Here is an 18946-nt window from a genome sequence, read left to right on the forward strand (position 1 = left end):
GGCTGGACCAGGGCGGGGCGCTGATTGGCGGCGAGCGGTGGGCTGGGCCAGGTTCCCTCCTGCCCCTTTCTTCCCTGCCTCGCTCCCCCCCCCTCCCTGCCTCTCTTTGGCCGGGCTGATTGATGCAGTGGAAGCAGCAGCGGCGGCAGCACCAGCTCCGGCTGACCCGCGCATGCAGAGAGGGCGCCCTTTTGCAGGCGACCGAGCCGGCCGGGAGGGAGCCTTTGTCGGGGGAGGGAGCCGCTTCGGGTGCAAGCCGGGGGAGCCGAGAGGAGCCCTCCCGTGACCAGACCTCACCATGAGCACAGGCATGCGCTACAAAAGCAAGCTGGTCAACCCAGGTAAGGGGGTGTGCGTGCTGCTGGGGCTGACGGGCGGCCCCAGAAGGGGGGCTCCGTGCGTATATTGCGCCTCTCTTCTGATTCCTCTCCCTCTCTCTCTTTTTTTACTCCCCTTCTCCTGGATCTCCTCCTGGGCATCTTCTTGCTTGCTCTCCAATGGATTCCGACCCCTTGCAGAAGAAAAACAGGTACAGTTGGTCTTATTTCTCTCTCTCTCTCCGGGTTGGAAATCCTGCCCAGGGGGAGGAGGAAGCCGGCCGTGGCTGCTTAAACCAAAGGTGCTCTTTCTTCCCCATAGACAGCCCTTCCTTCCCTGGTGATGAATCTTGCCGGGTTGTGGCTGTACAGGCAGGTGGCATCCCTGTGAGATTTGGACAGGGCAGAACCTCTTTCCTCATTCTGCTGTTGCTAGAACGAAGACCTCTGGGTGGATCCGGTGGTGCCAGTCTTTCTCTGCTGTCCAGCACGTTTTTCAGGCCAGAGGCTTGCTTTCCTTCTGGTCCCTGGGCCCATATCGGTGGGGAGCCTCCCCTGTCATCCTGAAGATGCAGGGAGGCCTTGGCCAGGCCGACTCGGTAGTGGCAGCTGCTTCAGTATTATAAGCACGTTCCGGGCTCGCCTTCTTTGCTTCCTTGTTGATGATCTTCCCCTCTTCAGCATCCCTCATGCTCACAGAGAGACATCTGTCTCAATTGTGTGCCTGCGTGTGTGTGTGTTCTCAGGGGAGAGGTCTGTTTGTATGAGGTTGGGAAAGGGTGATGTAATTTAGACGGCACCAGGAGGGATTATCCGCCCGGGACTGAGGGGTTTGTGTTTGTGTCCATTTGGTAAGCAAATTCATCTTAAAAAGAATATCGGAAACAAATGCAGATTGGGGTTTAGGTGTTTGGCGTTCTCCGCTGGGCATCTGTTTTAATAACGGGAAGTGTTTTTTCATTCTCTCTTGCATCTGGGCAGGGAGTGCACCAGGGCTGCGTTTGGTTGGCGTGAATCATCCCTGTTGGGAGATAACAGCAGCCGGAGGTGAAGGGATGAGCTTGCTGTAGGAGAGGATCAGTTGGACAGAGAATATGGTGAAGCGATAGAAAGAAATAAAACTTGTGATTATTTGCTGGAGATAACGAAAGGTGGACTGTGCTGTGCTCATGTGCGTTTGTGACAATAAGGATTTCCCTTTTGCAAAGAATTGTCAGCGTCTGTGGAAGGGAGTAAACAAGACTGCCAAGTGTTGTGAATCATGTCTGAGGGAAGATACAGCACGGGAGTCGGAGCAGGGAGGCTGTGGATACTTGCAGTTATCACTGACTGTTCTGCAGTGGTTTCCCCCCTTGTAAGATGAGCAGTGAATAGGTTCAGTAAGATGCATGCTGTTTGCCTCAGTTTCCCAATCTGTGAAATGGGAATCGTACCGATCTGCCTCAAACTGCTGTGGCTATCGTATATTTGTGGATAGAGAAGAACGTAAGAAGAACCCTGCTGGATCAGACCGGTGCAGACCCGTAGCCAGGATTTCCTTTTTCAGGGGGCATTTAAATTTCTTAGGGGGCACCAAGTTGATAACATTAAAGCTAGTTAAATGAACTGCCCCTTCTCCCCCCCCCCCCGGGAAGGCAGGCAGGTGGGAAGGCAAGGCAGTGGAGGAGCGTGCCAGTGTGCTCGCCTGCTCTGAGAGCGGCCAGCCAAAGCGAGCACAGCCGACCCGCCAGCTCGGGACCCACATCCCCTCCCCTCAGCTGCCAGCCGAGGATGGAGCTGGCGGGGCTGCTGGCAGGTGGGGAAGTCGCTTTGAGCAAGTCCCACTTGGGGAAGCGGCAGCGTGGGGAGGCCCAGAGAGTCAGGGGCCTGGGCCGAAGGGAAACTCATGGGGCCTTGGTAGGAAGTCGGGGGGGGGCAGGCCCCCAAATGTCTGACTGTAGCTACAGGCCTGGACCGGTGGTTCATCTGGTCCAGCATCCTTTCACACGGTGGTCAACCGGTTCCTCTGGAGGGCCAACAGCAGGGAGCGGAGGCCAAGACCTTCCCCTGATGTTGCCGCCTGGATGGTTTAGGCTTCCTGGAATAGCAAACCTGTATGAGCATGTACAGGAGCTGCGGTGGCTCAAGTGGTTAAGGCGCTGAACTGCAGGCTGTGGAAGGTCGGTAGTTCAGCAGTTCGAGACCCAAGTGTGCCGCATGACGGAGTGAGCTCCCGTCTCTAGTTCTAGCTCCTGCCAACCTAGCAGTTCGAAAGCAAGAAATTGCAAGTAGATAAATAGGTACCACTTTGGTTGGAAGGTAACAGTGTTCCGTGCGCCTTGGTGTTTAGTCATGCCGGCCACATGACCACGGAAACGTCTTCGGACAGCGCTGGCTCTTTGGCTTTGAAACGGAGATGAGCATCTTTACCTATGAGCATGTACAGTTACAAGTATAAGGTCATTCTGAATATATAAATTTACTCACTTCGCCTTTCGTTCCCATTTGCCAGTGGCTTGTGTATGCTGCATTTTCCAGAACCTTTTCCCTCATTTCCGAGTGCCTGATTCATTCTAAGCCTTCCCTTCCTGATATTTCTGATGTCCACCCTCATGCTATTCAGGAAAAGAACCTTAAGCTATTGAAGGCGCTAAGACTGGGACAGAGAAAAGCATCTCCACGTTCTGGGGTTGCGGCTCGCTTTGTGGCTTTCTACATCCTGACGGGTCATGTGGTGCTTTGGCCCGGAGACACATGACACAGATCTTCTGGGCGATGTGGGTTAGCGTCGTCAAACATTTTGGAAGACAACTGGGAAGTAAGTGTCAGGGATGCCAGTCCAGTGGAACAGTGTGTGCTTTGTATGCTGGGTCTTCTCATTTCAGTTCCCAGTGTCTGCAGTCAAAGGATCTTGACTAGCAGGCATTGCAAGCCGTGAAGAATAAACATCAGTCAGTATCAGTGGTGCTAAGGCTGTAGACGTAGGTTTGATGCTAGAAGGCAGCTTCGTATGGACTCCTTATTGGCTGTGTTGGATGCTTGGCAAGGGGTTATTGGCAGTGACTCCCAGCCTGTGCTCCCCAGCTCAGTTTGGTGTAGTGGTTAGGAGCACAGACTCTAATCGGGGAGAACTGGGTTTGATTCCCCACTCCTCCACATGCAACTGACCTTGGATCAGTTACAAGTTCTCTCAGAGCTGTTCTCTTGCGAGCGGTCCTCGAGAGAGCGCTCTCAGCCCCACCTACTTCACAGGGTGTCTGTTGTGGGGAGGGGGAGGGAAAGGAGATTGTAAGCCGCTCTGAGACTCTTTCGAGTAGTGAAGGGCGGGGGATCAACACAATCTCTTCTCTCTTCTAGAGAAATTTTCTCCAGTTGGTAGTGTGTGAGCGTAAAGTGCCGTCCAGTCACAGCTGACTTATGGCGGCCCTGTAGGGTTTTCAATCCAAGAGATGTTCAGAGGTGGTTTGCCACTGCCTGCCTCTGCCTAGCAACCCCAGCCTTTCTTGGTGGTCTCCCATCCAAATACTAACCAGGGCTGACCCTGCTTAGCTTCCAAAATCTGACAAGTTCAGGCTTGCCCGGGCCGTCCAGATCAGGGTAGTTGCAAGAGGTGCTGCTGAAGGCTTTTTTTCTACCTGAGGGCCTTGGAGAGCTGCTGCCAGTCTGAGTAGACAATACCACGCCGGATGGACCAAAGGTCCGACTTGGTATAAGTCACCTTTATGTGTGCAAATTAAAAAAAGGAACTGTGCTCCGGTAGCAGTGATTGGAAGAGTCTGCCTTGTGGGAAAAGCTGCGTGTCTGTCTTGTGGTCATCCGCTGAAGATGAGAGCAGAATGTGTGAGGAAGGTATCATGAGGGCCTAGAGCAGCTACTCCCGAACTGCTATGGGAAATAACCTGGTTAAAGATCCCTGGAGTCCCAAAGATCCCATCCACAAAAGAGACCATCAGCTGCATCTCTGCATGGATAAAATAAACAAAAGAGATTTGTCCCACTTTGGTGACGATTCCATATATCGTGGCATAAAGTTTCATGAGTCAGAACACACTTTGTGAGATGCATGATACATTGCATTCAGTTGGCCGAGACATCTGTGCCCCAAGCTGCAAGCAGCAGAAGTGAGCTATTTCAAAGGGCAACCGGAGTGCCCCGTTTCCTAGGACACAGTGTGTTGCATCACATTGCAGAGCACAGGTGAATCTTTGCACAGATGACTCCGCAACAGGAAAAGACACAGTGCAAGTGGAGACAGTGCTTAGGGTCCAAGTTTGACTCTTCCCAGTTTCTAGGTTTTAGTACTATGGAATCATTTGTATGCACAAAGTTCAACTGTTTGGAAAGGGGAACAACAAGGGGGGGATGACGGCTTGGATCGGGCAGTGCTGTGAGCGGAATGCACGTTTTCCTTGCACATTTCCCCTGCTTTGTCTCTTGAGTGACATTCCGGCAAGAGAAAAGTGAAAGTAAACCCAGAGATGTTCTTCCACCTATGCAAACAGAAGCATTGGAATCATTGTTTTTTAATGTCAAAGTCATAGCCAACTTAAGGTCAACCACATCGGGTTTTCAAGGCAAGAGATGTTCGGGGTTGTTTGCCATTGCCTGTCTCTGCATAGCAATGCTGGAATTCTTGGGTGGTCTCCCATCCAAATTCTAACCAGGGCTAACCCTGCTTGGCTTCCAAAGTCTGAAGAGATTGGACCAGCCTGATCTATCCAGGTCAGCATGAGTCATTATGGGAGCTCGTTCTTATAGGGCTTCATGAACTCCTGCAGTCCCTTTGCAGAACTGCATGTGTGGTTATTTTACCTCTCATCGTGCTTGTTTGGATCTGACCCTGTTGGATAAACTTGCTTTCTGACAGCCTTCTCGTACTCATGCACAACTGGTAGAAGTATGGCTGCATATCCAAACTGCTTTTGCTTCCATCTTTTCAAACTTGGAATGATGTCAGCTCCCCAGTATTTTGCATATAGCATTCTTGCAGTACATTCCTGTGTCTTATGGGGGTAATTTCGGGGTAAACAGGAAGAACTAATAAGGGTTCTAAATTCAGTCTTAATCCTGTAATAAAAATAATTCCATTTCATTTCAAAGCAGTGATGCAGCGTGGAAAAAGTTCTGTAATGGCAAATTTTCTACCACTCTGGTTTTTTGTGGAACATTTTCTGCATCTATAAAAGCGTTATTTCATTCCCGAAATTGGCCCCCCGACAGATCTGTACTATATCAGTAAGGCCGGTCAGTTTCAAAGTTGTAATTAGCTTTCTTTTTAGGAAGCTTTCCCTAGGAACCAGGTACTGGTTTTATGCACACACATTACTTAAACTACATTAATTATGCTTTATTGATCCCCACCCATCAAATATTTCAGTTCAATTACTTGGATACTGGAAAAAGATTCCTGCGATACCCATATAACCCATGAAAGTAACCATCTATATTTCTTTAGTAAGTTTTATTTCCTAACTATATTTTCTAACTATAAGTAACATTTGACTTATAGTTAGTAAACAACACTTATTAAAGAAGAATTTGAATGCAACTGATTTCAGGGGATTAGAAAAATGTCCAGAAAATTGGAGTAACAGAAACCTGTTTTTGTGTCTTGCCTTATTTGTTATTACAGAATTAGGAGATCTGATATTCAGCTGTGCTGTTCTTTTAACTGAGACGGCAATTAAAGATGGGCAAGAGTGTCATAGGATCTGGACTCCTGAGTCAGTTCTGTTTTAAAATGCCTTCCCACAGAACTCTCTCTTTCTTTGTGCTGATATTGGCCTAGGTATGTGCGGCATGACCTTTAACTATCTTGTTCCTTGGTAAACGCTGGCCTCCTTGAATACTTGAAACGGCCTTATATGGAAACAGACCCTTGGTCCATCACAGCCAGTATTACCTGCTCAGGCTGGCAGCAGCCCTCCAGGGTGTCAGGCAGAGGTTTTTCATATCACCTACTGCCAGGTTCATTAACTGGAGATGCCAGGGATCGAACCCGGGACCTTCTAAATGCCAAGCAGAGGCTCTGCCACTGAGGCACGGGCCCTCCCTCCCCACCAAGGTCACCGAGAAGCTATGTCGCAGAGGAGGGATTCAAACCTAGGAATCCTAGACATTGTCTATATCCATTGAGCTTGTGGAACTCCTTGCAACAGGGATGTTGTGCTGGCAGCTCATGTAACTTCCCTTCTGCAATTCTTTGCAAAGTGGGGAGGGAGGGATTGTGTTTTGGTTCCACCTCCTGCACAAACCATTTGACACATGTCAATTTAACAGCAAACGTTTTGGACAGAACTTTATTAGAATGCATATGCAGACGTATGAATGCTAAAAGACCGTAAAGGAAAAAAACTGAAAACAAGAGAAATGGAGATCCGTAGTGGCTTGCATGGCAGAACTAAGTTGCAATGATGGTGGGTGTTAATTTGTCAAATGGAAGGAAGAGCTTGGCAGAAAGTATTGTGACAGACATCAGTTTCAACACGGAATGAAAAATACAGGATTTGAGAAACCCACAGAGAATAGGATGGATTATGGTTTAGCTATAAAAGGAAGATATGTAGCTATTTATTAAAACACTTAACCTCCCATGTTGTTGCACTGACCTGACAGGTCTTCCAAGCGGCTTCCCGTATTCAGAGATGATGTGTCTCTGATGCTGGAACAGAAACATCCATCATGCCCTGGTTATAAACTTCTTTGTGGCACTAATGACAGAAGGGAGCTATCTACTTTTCACAGCAAATGTTTACAGCTAAGCCCTGACTCCTTAAAAAAAGAAAAGAACGTGAGAACATAAGAGAAGCCAATGTTGGATCAGGCCAGTGACCCATCCAGTACAAGACTCTGTCACACAGTGGCCAAAAATACCGGGTGCCCTCAGGAGGTCCATCAGTGGGGCCAGAACACTAGGAGCCCTCCCACTGTTGCCCCCCCCAGCACCAAGAACACAGAGCATCACTTGCCCTAGACCGAGAGTTCCTATCTCTACCTTGTGGCTAATAGCCACTGATGGACCTCTGCTCCATATGTTTATCCAGTTCCCTCTTGAAGCCGTCCATGCTTGTAGCCGCCACCACCAACATTTTGGGGGTGGGGGGAGTTTAGACTGTAGAACTGGTGGAAGAAGGCTGGCTGTTTAACCCTTTCCCTTCTCGTTTCCCTGCTCTGGATCCCCCTCTATAGAGTTCCAAAGACTAACATAAACATACTTTTGAAAACTCAGAGAGGGAGGGAGAGCTTTTGGGGTGGGGGCAGATTGGAGCAGAGAAACAGTAGGGAGGAGAAATGGTTAAGTGTGCCTGGGGCCAGTTCCTGTTGCTGTCTACCTATCATATTTTAATCCTGGCCTTCCCCCAAGTAGAACATATCCGATAGCATACCGGATTCGTTTCAAAGTGCTGGTTCTCAGCTTTAAAGCCCTGAATGGCCAGGGTCCAGCCTACCTAAGGGACCACCTCTTCCCGTATGTTCCCCCAAGAGCGCTGCGATCGGGGAGCCTCGACCTCCTTGAGGTCCCAGGCCCCCGGGACATTAAGCTTGCCCTAACCAAGGCCAGGGCATTTTCGGTGGCGGCCCCTACCTGGTGGAATGAGCTCCCGGTGGAGATCCGGGCCCTGCGGGACCTTGTACAGTTCCGCAGGGCCTGCAAGACGGAGCTCTTCCGCCAGGAGGAGCCGCTGCCGCCACTATACCACCACCGTGGCTTGGTTTACCATCTACCCTGGTTCCGGGCGGGGGTAGACGTCGCCCAGAAGAGGAACATCACTCTGGTGCTCCCGCTTTCACATCATCGGCCGCCAGTGAGGGACATCGACCATCTTGAAATTTTAAAATGAACTGTAGAGCACCATTTTAGCCTGTATTTATTGATGTTTTAATGTAATTTATGTTTTATTTCCGGCACTGCCGCTTGTTTGCCGCCCTTGGCCGCTTGGGTAGGGCGGGATATAAATCCCAAAATAAATAAATAAGTAAATAAATAACATATGTAATTCTCACCCAGTTTCGTTGACACAACCACCCTGTGGGGTTAGTTAGGGGAGACTGGACCAAGGTCACCAGGAAGCTACCTGGCAGAGGAGGGATTTGAACCCAGGAATCCTGTTTCTGATACAAAGGGGTCCACAACCTTTGGAGCCTGCAGGCACCTTTGAAATTTTGAGAGGGAGGCGCTAAGCGCCACTGTCAAATGGTTTGTGCAGGAGGTGGAGCTAAAACACAATCCCTCCCTCCCCACTTTGCAAAGAATTGCAGAAGGGAAGTAAATATAAATGAAGAAAAGCCGAAGGGGAGAGAAGGGGGAATAAATAGAAGGAAAGCCTGAACGAGGAATGGAGCCATAAACCTGGTCCTCCTGATCTCCCAGTGGCCGTGGCTGCTATTGCAGCTTTGTGAAACACTTTTATTTATTTATTTATTTATTTATTTATTTATTTATTTATTGGATTTTTATCCCATTTATTTATTAGATTTTTATCCCGCCCTCCCGCCGAAGTGGCTCAGGGCAGCTTTCAACAATTAAAAACCAGTAAAATTAATACATCACATCTAGAAACCATCAATAAAACAGCCAATAAAACTTATTAACATTAAAATTACATTTAGAACATTACAGTTTAACTTGAATGACAGCAGCCAATGACAAGCCCTGCCTTACAGTGGCCACGCCCTCTTTCTGAAAAGTACTGTGGGCACCAGGGGAAGTACTGGCAGGTGCCATGGTGCCCATGGGCACTGTGTTGGGGAACCTTGGACTAACCACCCCACACGCTCTCTCCCACATTGCAGAGGCAAGATTGGATCTCCCAATCGCACCTCTGTTCTCTTTGCCGCTGCATTATGCTGCCACCGGTTAGCTCCCGAGGGCAAGCGGACTGCCATGCTGGGTCCGACTTACGGTCCATTGAGCTCAGACCTGGTGGTCTCTGAACCAGCCTGTTTCCGGGCACTGTCCAGTTCTGCTTACCCGGCAGTAAGGTGAGAGCGGGCCCTTAGCAGCCCAGGCCTGCAATGGGGTGGCGCTGGCACCTTGCAAAGGATCATGAAATCCTTTATCTAAGAACAGGCTTAGCGATGCTGCTGGAGATGGAGGCTCCGCTTCTGCATCCGGGATCGTAGCTAGGCAACGCCAAGCCTTTCAAGGAAGAAATCGTAGCTGTGTTGTAAGAACAGGACGTGTGTGCACTGCACATTTCTGTGGCGCTTGGCGCATGGGCTCGCGTGGAGCAGCCTGACAAGTGCAGAATTTCCTGGCAGCCTCGTTCCTGGCAGAGGGAGAGCAAACTATAAATACAGCCTGAGCTGCCGAAATGGGGGTAAACCTCTACAAATGCGCCATTGTGCGAACGAGTGTGCAGACCTGTCCTCTGCATGTTTTCCTGAGTGAGTTCTGCTGCGTTCAGAGACAGCGTTGCCAACTCTGGGTTGGGAAATTGCTGGAGGTTTAGGAGTGGAGCCTGGGGAGGGTAGAAAAGGACCTCAGTGTAGGTTGCCAACCTCCAAGCAGGGCCTGGTGGTCTCCCAGAATTAGAACTGATCCCCCCGACTGCAGGGATCAGTTGCTCTGGAGAAGGTGGCTGCTTTGGGAATGGCCTGTATGGCATTACACCCCACTGAGGTCCGGCCCCTCCCCAAGTCCATCCCTCCCCAGGCGCAAGCCACTAAACCTCCAGATGTTTCCCAACCCAGACCTGGTAACCTTGAGAGTGGGATATAATGCCACCAAGTCCACTCTTCAAAGCAGCCGTTTCCCCCCCCGGAGGAACTGATCTGGATAAAGAGTCTGGAGATCAATACGTTGTCGAAGGCTTTCACGGCCGGAGTTAATTAGTTGCTGTAGATTTTCCGGGTTGTGAGGCCGTGGTCCTGGCATTGCGGAACCTGACGTTTCGCCACTAACTGTGACTGGCATCCTCAGAGGTATAACACAGAAAGAGGGAGTACTCTCTGGAGATCGGTTTTAATTCCTGGAGGTCAGCAACCCTGTTCAGTGAGCTTTGCTTTTATGGGCACAAGTACAGGATTAGGGCTGCTCAGAGAATTAGGAGGATAAAACTCTGGCGGGGCTGTGAAACCTGGCCGGTAATACGGTTTGTTTCCTTAGGATGTTTTGATCGGCCCCAGTTAAGGCATGAGGTAGCTCCCGACAGTAGGGTTGCCAACTTCCAGGTAGCACCTGGAGATCTCTGGCTATTACAATTGCTCTCCAGACAACCAAGATCAGTCCCCCTGGAGAAAATGGCTGCTTTGGAGGGTGAACTCTGTGGCATTATACCCTGCTGAGAGCCAGTTTGGTGAAGTGGTTAAGTGGGCAGACTCTAATCCGGGAGAACTGGGTTTGATTCCCCACTCCTTCACATGCAGCCAGCTGGGTGACCTTGGGTCAGTCACAAGTTCTCTCGGAGCTGTTCTCTCAAGAGCAGTCCTCGAAAGAGCTCTCTCAGCCCCACCTACCTCACAGGGGTCTGTTGTAGGGAGGGGAAGGGAAAGGAGACTGTAAGTTGCTCTGAGACTCCAAGCAAAGGGCGGGGTATAAATCCAATACCCTCCCCCTCTCCCCAAACTCCACCTCCCCCAGGCTCCACCCCAAACCAGAGTTGCCAACCTCCAGGTGGTGGCTGGAGATCTCCTGGAATTACAATTGATGTCCAGATGACCAAAGTCAGTTCCTCTGGAGAAAATGGCTACTTTGGAAGGTGGACTCTTTACTCTGCTGAGGTCTCTCCTTTCCTCAGATCACACCCTCCCCATGTTCCATCCCCCAAATCTCCAGGAATTTCCCACCATGGTGCTGGCAGTCCTCCCCCCAAATCTTCAGCTGCTTCCCACCCCAGAGCTGTCAGGCCAGCCCAGTGGCTCTGTGCAGCACTTCTGCGTGAGATGCCGTTGGGATTTTGGTTTTTCTGTTATTTGAGGACAAATGTCAATGGATTTGAGGCCCCATCAAGGGGAATGCTCGCAAGAAGGCAGAAAGAGAGGCGAAACTCCTGCCTTGAGAAGCTTGCGAAGTAAAGAGAGCTGCGACATGATACTACGATAGGTGGGGAATCCTGATAAAATTTCTTGTCCTATTTTATTAGCCTTGAGAAGCAGCAAAAGAAGGCAGGATTTGGGCTGGGGGCGGGGAGAGGCGGTGTGTCTGTTGAGCCCCTTCCTTGGTACTATTTTCCTGGATAAAACTGGTGTCCTTCCCCCCTCCCTGAATGCCTATTGGTTGGGGGGGGGGCAGGCATAATATGGGAGCTTGTATTTTTTTTGCTGCCAGGGTTAATAACAGCTGGGGGCCATTTCTCCGGGGAATGTGGTGTGTTTGTGTGTGTCTGAAAGTTTTATTTCACCACCGGCACTTGTCCCTGTCTAAATTAGGCTCCCCCCCTCCCACCCCACGGGGTGGCTTTTAAAGTTTAAAACAATATGTCAGGAGGTCTGATCACAGGCAGGCAGGGGGTGGGGAGAGGCGGGGAGGAAGCAACTTACCCTCCCTCTTCTCCTGCCTCCTCCTGGCTGGATGAGGGCCGGAAGCGGGGTGGCGGGAAGCAGGGGGCGGGGCTTCGTTGTGTGCCCCGCCCCCCACACCTCACCCGGGGGAACCGCGATCCCCCCCTGAATCGACCTCTGTGTCTCTCTGTTGTGAGATCGCTAGGTGGCTGTAGGCCAGCATCTCCCCCACCTGCAGATAGTTTATCCCATCTTTCCTCCAAATGCTCTGGCCGGTGCTGTAAATACTTCTCCTTTCCCCACTTTACCCTCACAACAACCCTGTGAGGTAGATGAGGCTGAGAGAGGGTGACTGGCCCATAGTCTGACACTAAAATCACTAATTAATTAATTAATCATTGTATGGCAGTGTGTGTAGAATAGCCAGGAGATCCTAAGATCGTCTGGCAGCCAGAAGTTCTAGCTCTTTTAGCTTTATGCACCACTAGGTGGCGAGCTAGATTTGTTTTTAAGGCAAGAGACATTTCAGAGGTGGTTTGCCATTGCCTGGCTCTGTGTCATGCCCCTCAAATTCCTTGGTGGTCTCCCATCCAAATACTAGCCAAGGCCAACCCTGTTTTGCTTCCAAGATCTGATGGGATCGGACTAGCGTGGGCTATGCAGGTCAGGGGGCTCTAACCATGACTGTATGCTGGCTCTCCCAGCCCCAGTCCCCCATTTGCAATATGGGGTGATGATAAGAACCTTCTTGACAGGATTCTTTTTGTCTTCTTGTCTCTGTGGGCGATTTCTCACTAGAGCTGCCTCGCAGCACAGCCGCCGTTTGCCCCGACACAAACATGTCAATTTCACACCCGAAGCTCCGGGGCTGCATTTTGACTTGCGGCTTCGCCCGATTTCCTCCGCAGTTTCGTGATCCTGGTTTTTGAGGATCATGAAACTGCGGAGACCTAGCGGGGCTAGGACGTTTCAGAGAGGTGGTGTGATATTTGCCCATATTTGCATCCCGGCCCTGGTATTCCTTGGGGGTCGCCCTTTGGATTCTTGAAGGACGATAATACTATAATTTATGTGACGCGCTTGCAGTGTTCTGAAGCGTTATCTCATGAATATACTGTTGTTATTACATTTAATTTGTGCAGGAGTGGAGATCTGTAGAGAGGCCTGGCACTTCTGGTTTTATGAGCACAGAGTCATTCCCTGTGACCAGACAGTGTGGGCACGGTGGTTAGAGTTTCATACTAAGATCTGAATCCCCAGTCTCCCATGAGAGCCCACTGGGTGACCCTGGGCTCTCTGACCTACCTCATGGGGGGGTTGGCTCTGAGGATAACAAAGGAAGGGGATAATAACGCGTAAGCTGCTTTGGATCCCTGCCAGGAAGAAGAACAGGGCATAAATATCAAACATGATGGGTAGCCATGTTAGTCTGTCTGTAACAGTAGAAAAGAGCAAGGGTCCAGCAGCACCTTAAAGACTAACAACATTTGTGGCAGGGGAGGCGCTTTCGTGAGTCACTGCTCACTTCTTCAGATAAGTATCGAAAACTGGGATTCCCCCACCTTTTTGAGCCTGCGGGCACCTTTGGAATTCTAATACAGGGTGGTAGGAACAACCTGCTATGACCACTGCAGGCGATGGACACACACACTCACTCACTCTCTCTCACTAGCCCAAGTGCAGGGGACTTGACAAGTAATTAAAAATATGCTGGGAAAGAGGAATGTGAGCCCACCTTTTTGAGCCTGCGGGCACCTTTGGAATTCTAATACAGGGTGGTAGGAACAACCTGCTATGACCACTGCAGGCGATGGACACACACACTCACTCACTCTCACTAGCCCAAGTGCAGGGGACTTGACAAGTAATTAAAAATATGCTGGGAAAGAGGAATGTGAGAGAGAATGAAACCAGCACAGAAGAAGAAGAAGAAATTGGTATCCCGCCCTTCACTTGGAGTCTCAGAGCGGTTTACAGTCCCTTCCCCTCCCCAGAACAGACACCCTGTGAGGTAGGTGGGGCTGAGAGAACTCTTTCGAGGACTGCTCTGGAGAGAACAGCTCTGAAAGAACTTGTGACTGACCCAAGGTCACACCAGCAGCTGCATGTGGAGGAGTGGGGAATTGAACCCGGTTCTCCCAGATTAGAGTCCATGCTCCTAACCACTGCCCCAAACTGGCAGCTTCCACTGAAGGATTGTCATTTTAGTCTGCACAGCCAATCAGATCAGCAAGGGCCAGTCAGAAGCCCGGCTTGGCCCCACCCACATTCTAAAAACACTTAGTGGGCAGCAGAAAAAGTGTTGGTGGGCACCATGTTGGAGACCCCCAGTCTAAAGGATTATCCTGTAGCCTTTTCCCCTGACATGCTGGTTTTCTTAGTGCAGGGTTTTGTTTTTTCCACAAAGGAGCATTTGCTCATCCAAGCTTCTACCTGTAGCCTGAAGTGGTACAGCCTAGACACAGGTTTGGAACAGAGGCTACACCAACTTTAAGGCAGTGTACCCTTAAATGAGAGTCCTTTTGAACCTGCCTCGCTTTGCATGGGGATGAGGGGTGAACTTTGTGTTTATGGGCACCTTGCCTCACCCTGCTAGGCTTATCTGTTGAATTCACAGTCCAAACGGAGCAGAGAACTTCAAAAACAATATAGGCTTGAATCCTGCCGCAGCAACGGGAGGTCAGGAGGCATCGGCAGCTTCTCCAAAGTCTGTTGCATAAGCCTCATGTTATTGTTTAGGTATCAGGAGCATGTGGCGCATGCTGGCAATCCAGTTTTCCTAATTGGTTCGGCTGGTACGTGGCCAGCTTCCTTTTTCTCCCCATCTCTGCCTTGTGATCAGGCAAGGGGCTGCCTCTATATTTGGAGTGCTTCTATGTGTGTGTTTCGTTCAAGACCCGCCCACTCTCTGCAACAGTGAACCATAGAATCCAAGGTCTGCCTTGTGGGAACCATCTGTGAAACTGTCTGTTACGTGGCTCATCCCAAAAAATTAGCATCATGGACTAAAGGAGCCTCAGTCGTGGACTTGTCTGGGTTGTAATAAAGTTCGTGCAAGTGAGTGTGTATGTGTGTCACCTTAGCCTGAACAAGGGTTGTATGCACGTGCCCTCAAGTTGCAAAGCAACTTATGGTGACCCACAGCAAGGGCTTTCAAGGCAAATGAGAAGCAGAGGTGGTTGGCCATGACCTTCCTCTGCACAGCCTTCCTTGGTGGTCTCCCATCCAAGTAGCAACTCTTAGTTTTCAAGATCTGGCTATACCATGCTGCCTTCTCTCCCAGCAGATAGATACCTTCCAAATATTTATATCCTGCTTTTCCAAATGTGAGGAGCTGCGGTGGCTCAAGTGGTTAAGACGCTGGAACTGCAGGCTGTGGAAGGTCAGTAGTTCAGCAGTTCGAGACCCGGGTTGCCGCATGACGGAGTGAGCTCCCGTCTCTAGTTCCAGCTCCTGCCAACCTAGCAGTTCGAAAGCAAGAAATTGCAAGTAGATAAATAGGTACCACTTCGGTGGGAAGGTAACAGCGTTCCGTGCACCTTGGTGTTTAGTCATGCCGGCCACATGACCACGGAAACGTCTTCGGACAGCGCTGGCTCTTTGGCTTTGAAACGGAGATGAGCACCGCAACCCTAGAGTCGGACTCGACTGGCTTTCGAGCAAGGGAACCTTTACCTTTACCTTTTTTCCCAAATGCAATACTCATCCAAAGCAGGTAACAATCAAATCTATCTGTTTTTATTCTGGTGAAACAATAGACCAACTTTGTTGGTCTTAAAGGTGCCACTGGACTCAAACTTTGTTTTGTTTTTATTCTGTTTGTCCTCTGAGGGGCTCGTATATGGTCTCCACCCTGTTTTATCCTTACAATAGGGTTAGAACGGATAAAAGGAAGTACTTCTTGTGACAGGTCCCATCAGCTTCATAGTTAAGTAGGGATGTGAGCCTGTCTCTTGAACCCTAGCAAACAGCTCTCTTTTGCTGCCTTTTGGACCTGCTGCTAGTGTACGTGTGTTGAGAGCAAAGATGCTGTGCCTCATGTGTTGGCACACTGAACGGAGCTGAAATATGGCAAGGTAGGGTCACTTGGCGGTGGAGAAGATCGGGGCCTTTTTTGGAAAAAGAGGTGCCGGAACTCTCAAAAGTGAAATTAAGTTTTCAATCTGTCTACTGAAAACTCACGAACGTTTAAGCATTTTAAAAAGAATTTTGTCGAAGAGGTTCCAGAACTCTGTTCTGGCACCTCTTGAACCCTAGCAAACAGCTCTCTTTTGCTGCCTTTTGGACCTGCTGCTAGTGTATGTGTGTTGAGAGTAAAGATGCTGTGCCTCATTTATAGGCACACTGAAAGGAGCTGAAATATGGCAAGGCAGGGTCACTTGGCGGTGGAGAAGATCAGGGCCTTTTTTGGAAAAAGAGGTGCCAGAACTCTCAAAAGTGAAATTAAGTTTTCAATCTGTCTACTGAGAACTCACGAACTTTTAAGCATTTTTAAAAGAATTTTGTCGAAGAGGTTCCAGAACTCTGTTCTGGCACGTTCCCCCAGAAAAAAAAGCCCTGGAGAAGATTCTCCCATGGCTCTGACTCTGGGCTTGGTCTTCACTAGAATACACCTCCTGCCATTTGGCTTGTGCTTTTGGTCTTTTACCTACAATTATAACGTTGACGCCGATGAGGTCACATCTTTGGCTCCACCTCCTCCTGTCACATGACTCTGCTGTCACATGACTTCCTGACCCCTTTATGCAGCTCTGTGAATCCCATGCTTGGTTGGTCTGGAAGGGATGAAGACCCCTGATTCAGGCATTCTTTCATCTTCATGAGATCTACTCATTGACAGGTAGAGCCCATATTGCCGGGAGAACAAAGGGTGTTCAGATCTTTGTTAGACGAGGTGTCTTTGGAAGAACTTTCAGCTCACAGGCCTTAGCCTATTTCCTGGAACTTTACAGGGCTCTGGATCGTTATTCTGTGGTCGAAAGAGCTACTTTTGACATTCCTCAGAATGTGGATGTGTCCAGAGGGATATTTTATATGTGCTGTGCAAGAAACTGTTTGCTGTGGGGGTTCTTGCTTGAGAATCCAAAATCCACGTTAGGGATGGTGTGGCTCAGTGGGGGAGAGTACCTGCCTTCCATACGGAAGGTCCCAGGTTCAATCCTCGATTTCTCCAGTTTAAAGGAACAGGTCCTAGGTGATGTGAAAGACCTCTGCCTGAGACCCTGGAGAGCCGCTGCCAGACTGAGTAGACAATACTGACCTTGGTAGACCGTCTGACTCGGGTAAAGCACGTTCAAGTGTGTAGTCTCCTCAGTTCAGTTTCCAATGTGGATTCCACATTGGCGTGGATGCAGGGCCTCACTAAGTTTGATTCCATCTAGTTTAATATCCATGAGGGGAGGGAATTTAACGATGGCTGAATGTGCAAGCCAGTGAGGAGAAAATAGATCATGTGGGTGTCTCCTTAGCACAGGGATCCCCAACCTGTTCAGTGAAGCAGCCACCTTTGGAATTCTGACACAGCCTGGTGGGCACCACCACAAAATGGCTGCCATAAAACAGCTGCTACAGGAGGCAGAGCCCGCCCCAAACGGCTCTTGCTACTTACTTCAGTCAAACAGTGAAGATCCTGGTGCTGTGGTGGCTGCTGCCAAAGCCATTTTTTAAAGGATCTGGCACAGCCAATCAAAAGTTTTGCTAGACAAAAGCCTTTCCTGGCCCCACCCACTGTCTAAAAACTCTTGGTGGGCATCTTAACATCTTGCGCAGACTCGGAGATTAAAACAATAGCAGCGAAATGGACAAGGTTTCCTCTTCACTCCATCCACTAGGTTTCAAACCCATTGTGGGTTTCCCATCTCCTCTGTGAGGGAGTGACTTCCCACTGGCTGTGTGATGAAGGCGAGCTTGTCAGCTCCATTATTGTTTTCCTAAGGAGAATGCACAAGTAGCGCGGAAAATTAAATCGTAGCATGAGAACATGGTGATATTTAGCATGCATTTATGCATGTAAAGCACCAGCATGCATGTGCCAGCTCTCTGTTTATAACCGCAATGTGCTACTGTTCTTTCAAGATTTATTGGGCGAGGGGTGGGGGAGAAATTGAATCTGCAGAAGGATATTGGAGACGTTCTGGGGGGGGGACATAAATAAGGGGAAACAAGGGATTCATTTCACACATCTCTGTTTGTATGACTGTGTGGATCCTGGCCCGTGTTCTGAAATTAGGAGCATTTCCTCATGATTGTGCACTCCCTGAATCATTTTTCTTGCTGTCAGACTCCGCAGTGGCCTCCAACAGCTCTTAATAATTCTTTTTTGGTAGGCAAATGCAGGAATAGGGAAGTGTGCGATGAGAACAGATAACATCACACATGCAACGAAGACAACTGGGGGAGGGCAAACAAAAAAAACACACCTACAGAAGAAGCTATCTCAGGGACGTTTTTGTATGTTACGGCTGCCATGTGGACTCCCCCTCTTTGCAAAGGGCCTTTTGGCATGTACATCTAGTAACATTTTTGTTGAATTGCTTATCACGATAGTCACTCAAGATGTGGTGCATTGGGTGGAAATGTAGAAAAAAAGTAGGGAAAAGACAGGGGGAACGATCACATGTGGTCTAAGTCGGAGGCTGAGTGGGGTTTGGCACTCCCCTGCCCTCTCTTAGAGATACTCGCTCTCTAACGATTCAGGGTCCTTGTGAACCATCTGTACAGGATGAGGGAATCCTGAAACAATCTGGCCTAGCCCCTACCCTGAGGCATGACTATACATGTTTGGGTTTGGCCCTATGTGCTGTGCCCAAGTACTAGCAAAACATCCCACACGAGAAGGCATTGTGTGACAGTGGAAGGAAGCAGTTGACGAAGTTACCCTCCTGCAGAGTGCAGGGGGTTGGACTAGAGGACCTGCAAACTCTAACATTCTATGATACTCAGCTAGCAGTAGCCCTGGGCAAGTTTCAGGAACCACACCCACAGTGGGTGGGCCGCTGCTGTTTTGACACTGGTCCGATGTTGCTTATGACTTATTTGTGTTTACGTTCAGACAAGTTCCCTGTGCTGTGGTGCCACCAGAACAGTGCCCGTGTCCTGTTCTGAGATATTTCCAGGGCATCCACCATCCTTAAGTATGCTGTTTCCAGTTGGCTTGGGCAAATGTTATTTATTCATTTATCTCCTCCATTCCTCCACTGGGGACCCAA

At 49.5% G+C, this 18946-nt stretch overlaps 1 protein-coding gene across 1 annotated transcript in view; it reads left to right on the forward strand.

The window, feature by feature from the left end:
- Positions 1-125: 125 nt before the first annotated feature.
- Positions 126-18946, forward strand: part of SEPT5 (septin 5) — a 99984-nt gene continuing 81163 nt past the window's right edge. The window contains exons 1-2 of the mRNA XM_015416902.1: positions 126-341; positions 519-529. Coding sequence (XP_015272388.1) covers positions 299-341; positions 519-529 — 54 coding nt within the window. The 5' untranslated portion in view covers positions 126-298. The remainder of the gene's footprint in view (positions 342-518; positions 530-18946) is intronic.

The sequence above is a fragment of the Gekko japonicus genome, unplaced genomic scaffold (genome assembly GCF_001447785.1).
Source record: "Gekko japonicus isolate JY-2015 unplaced genomic scaffold, Gekko_japonicus_V1.1 scaffold316, whole genome shotgun sequence".
Lineage (NCBI taxonomy): Eukaryota > Metazoa > Chordata > Lepidosauria > Squamata > Gekkonidae > Gekko > Gekko japonicus.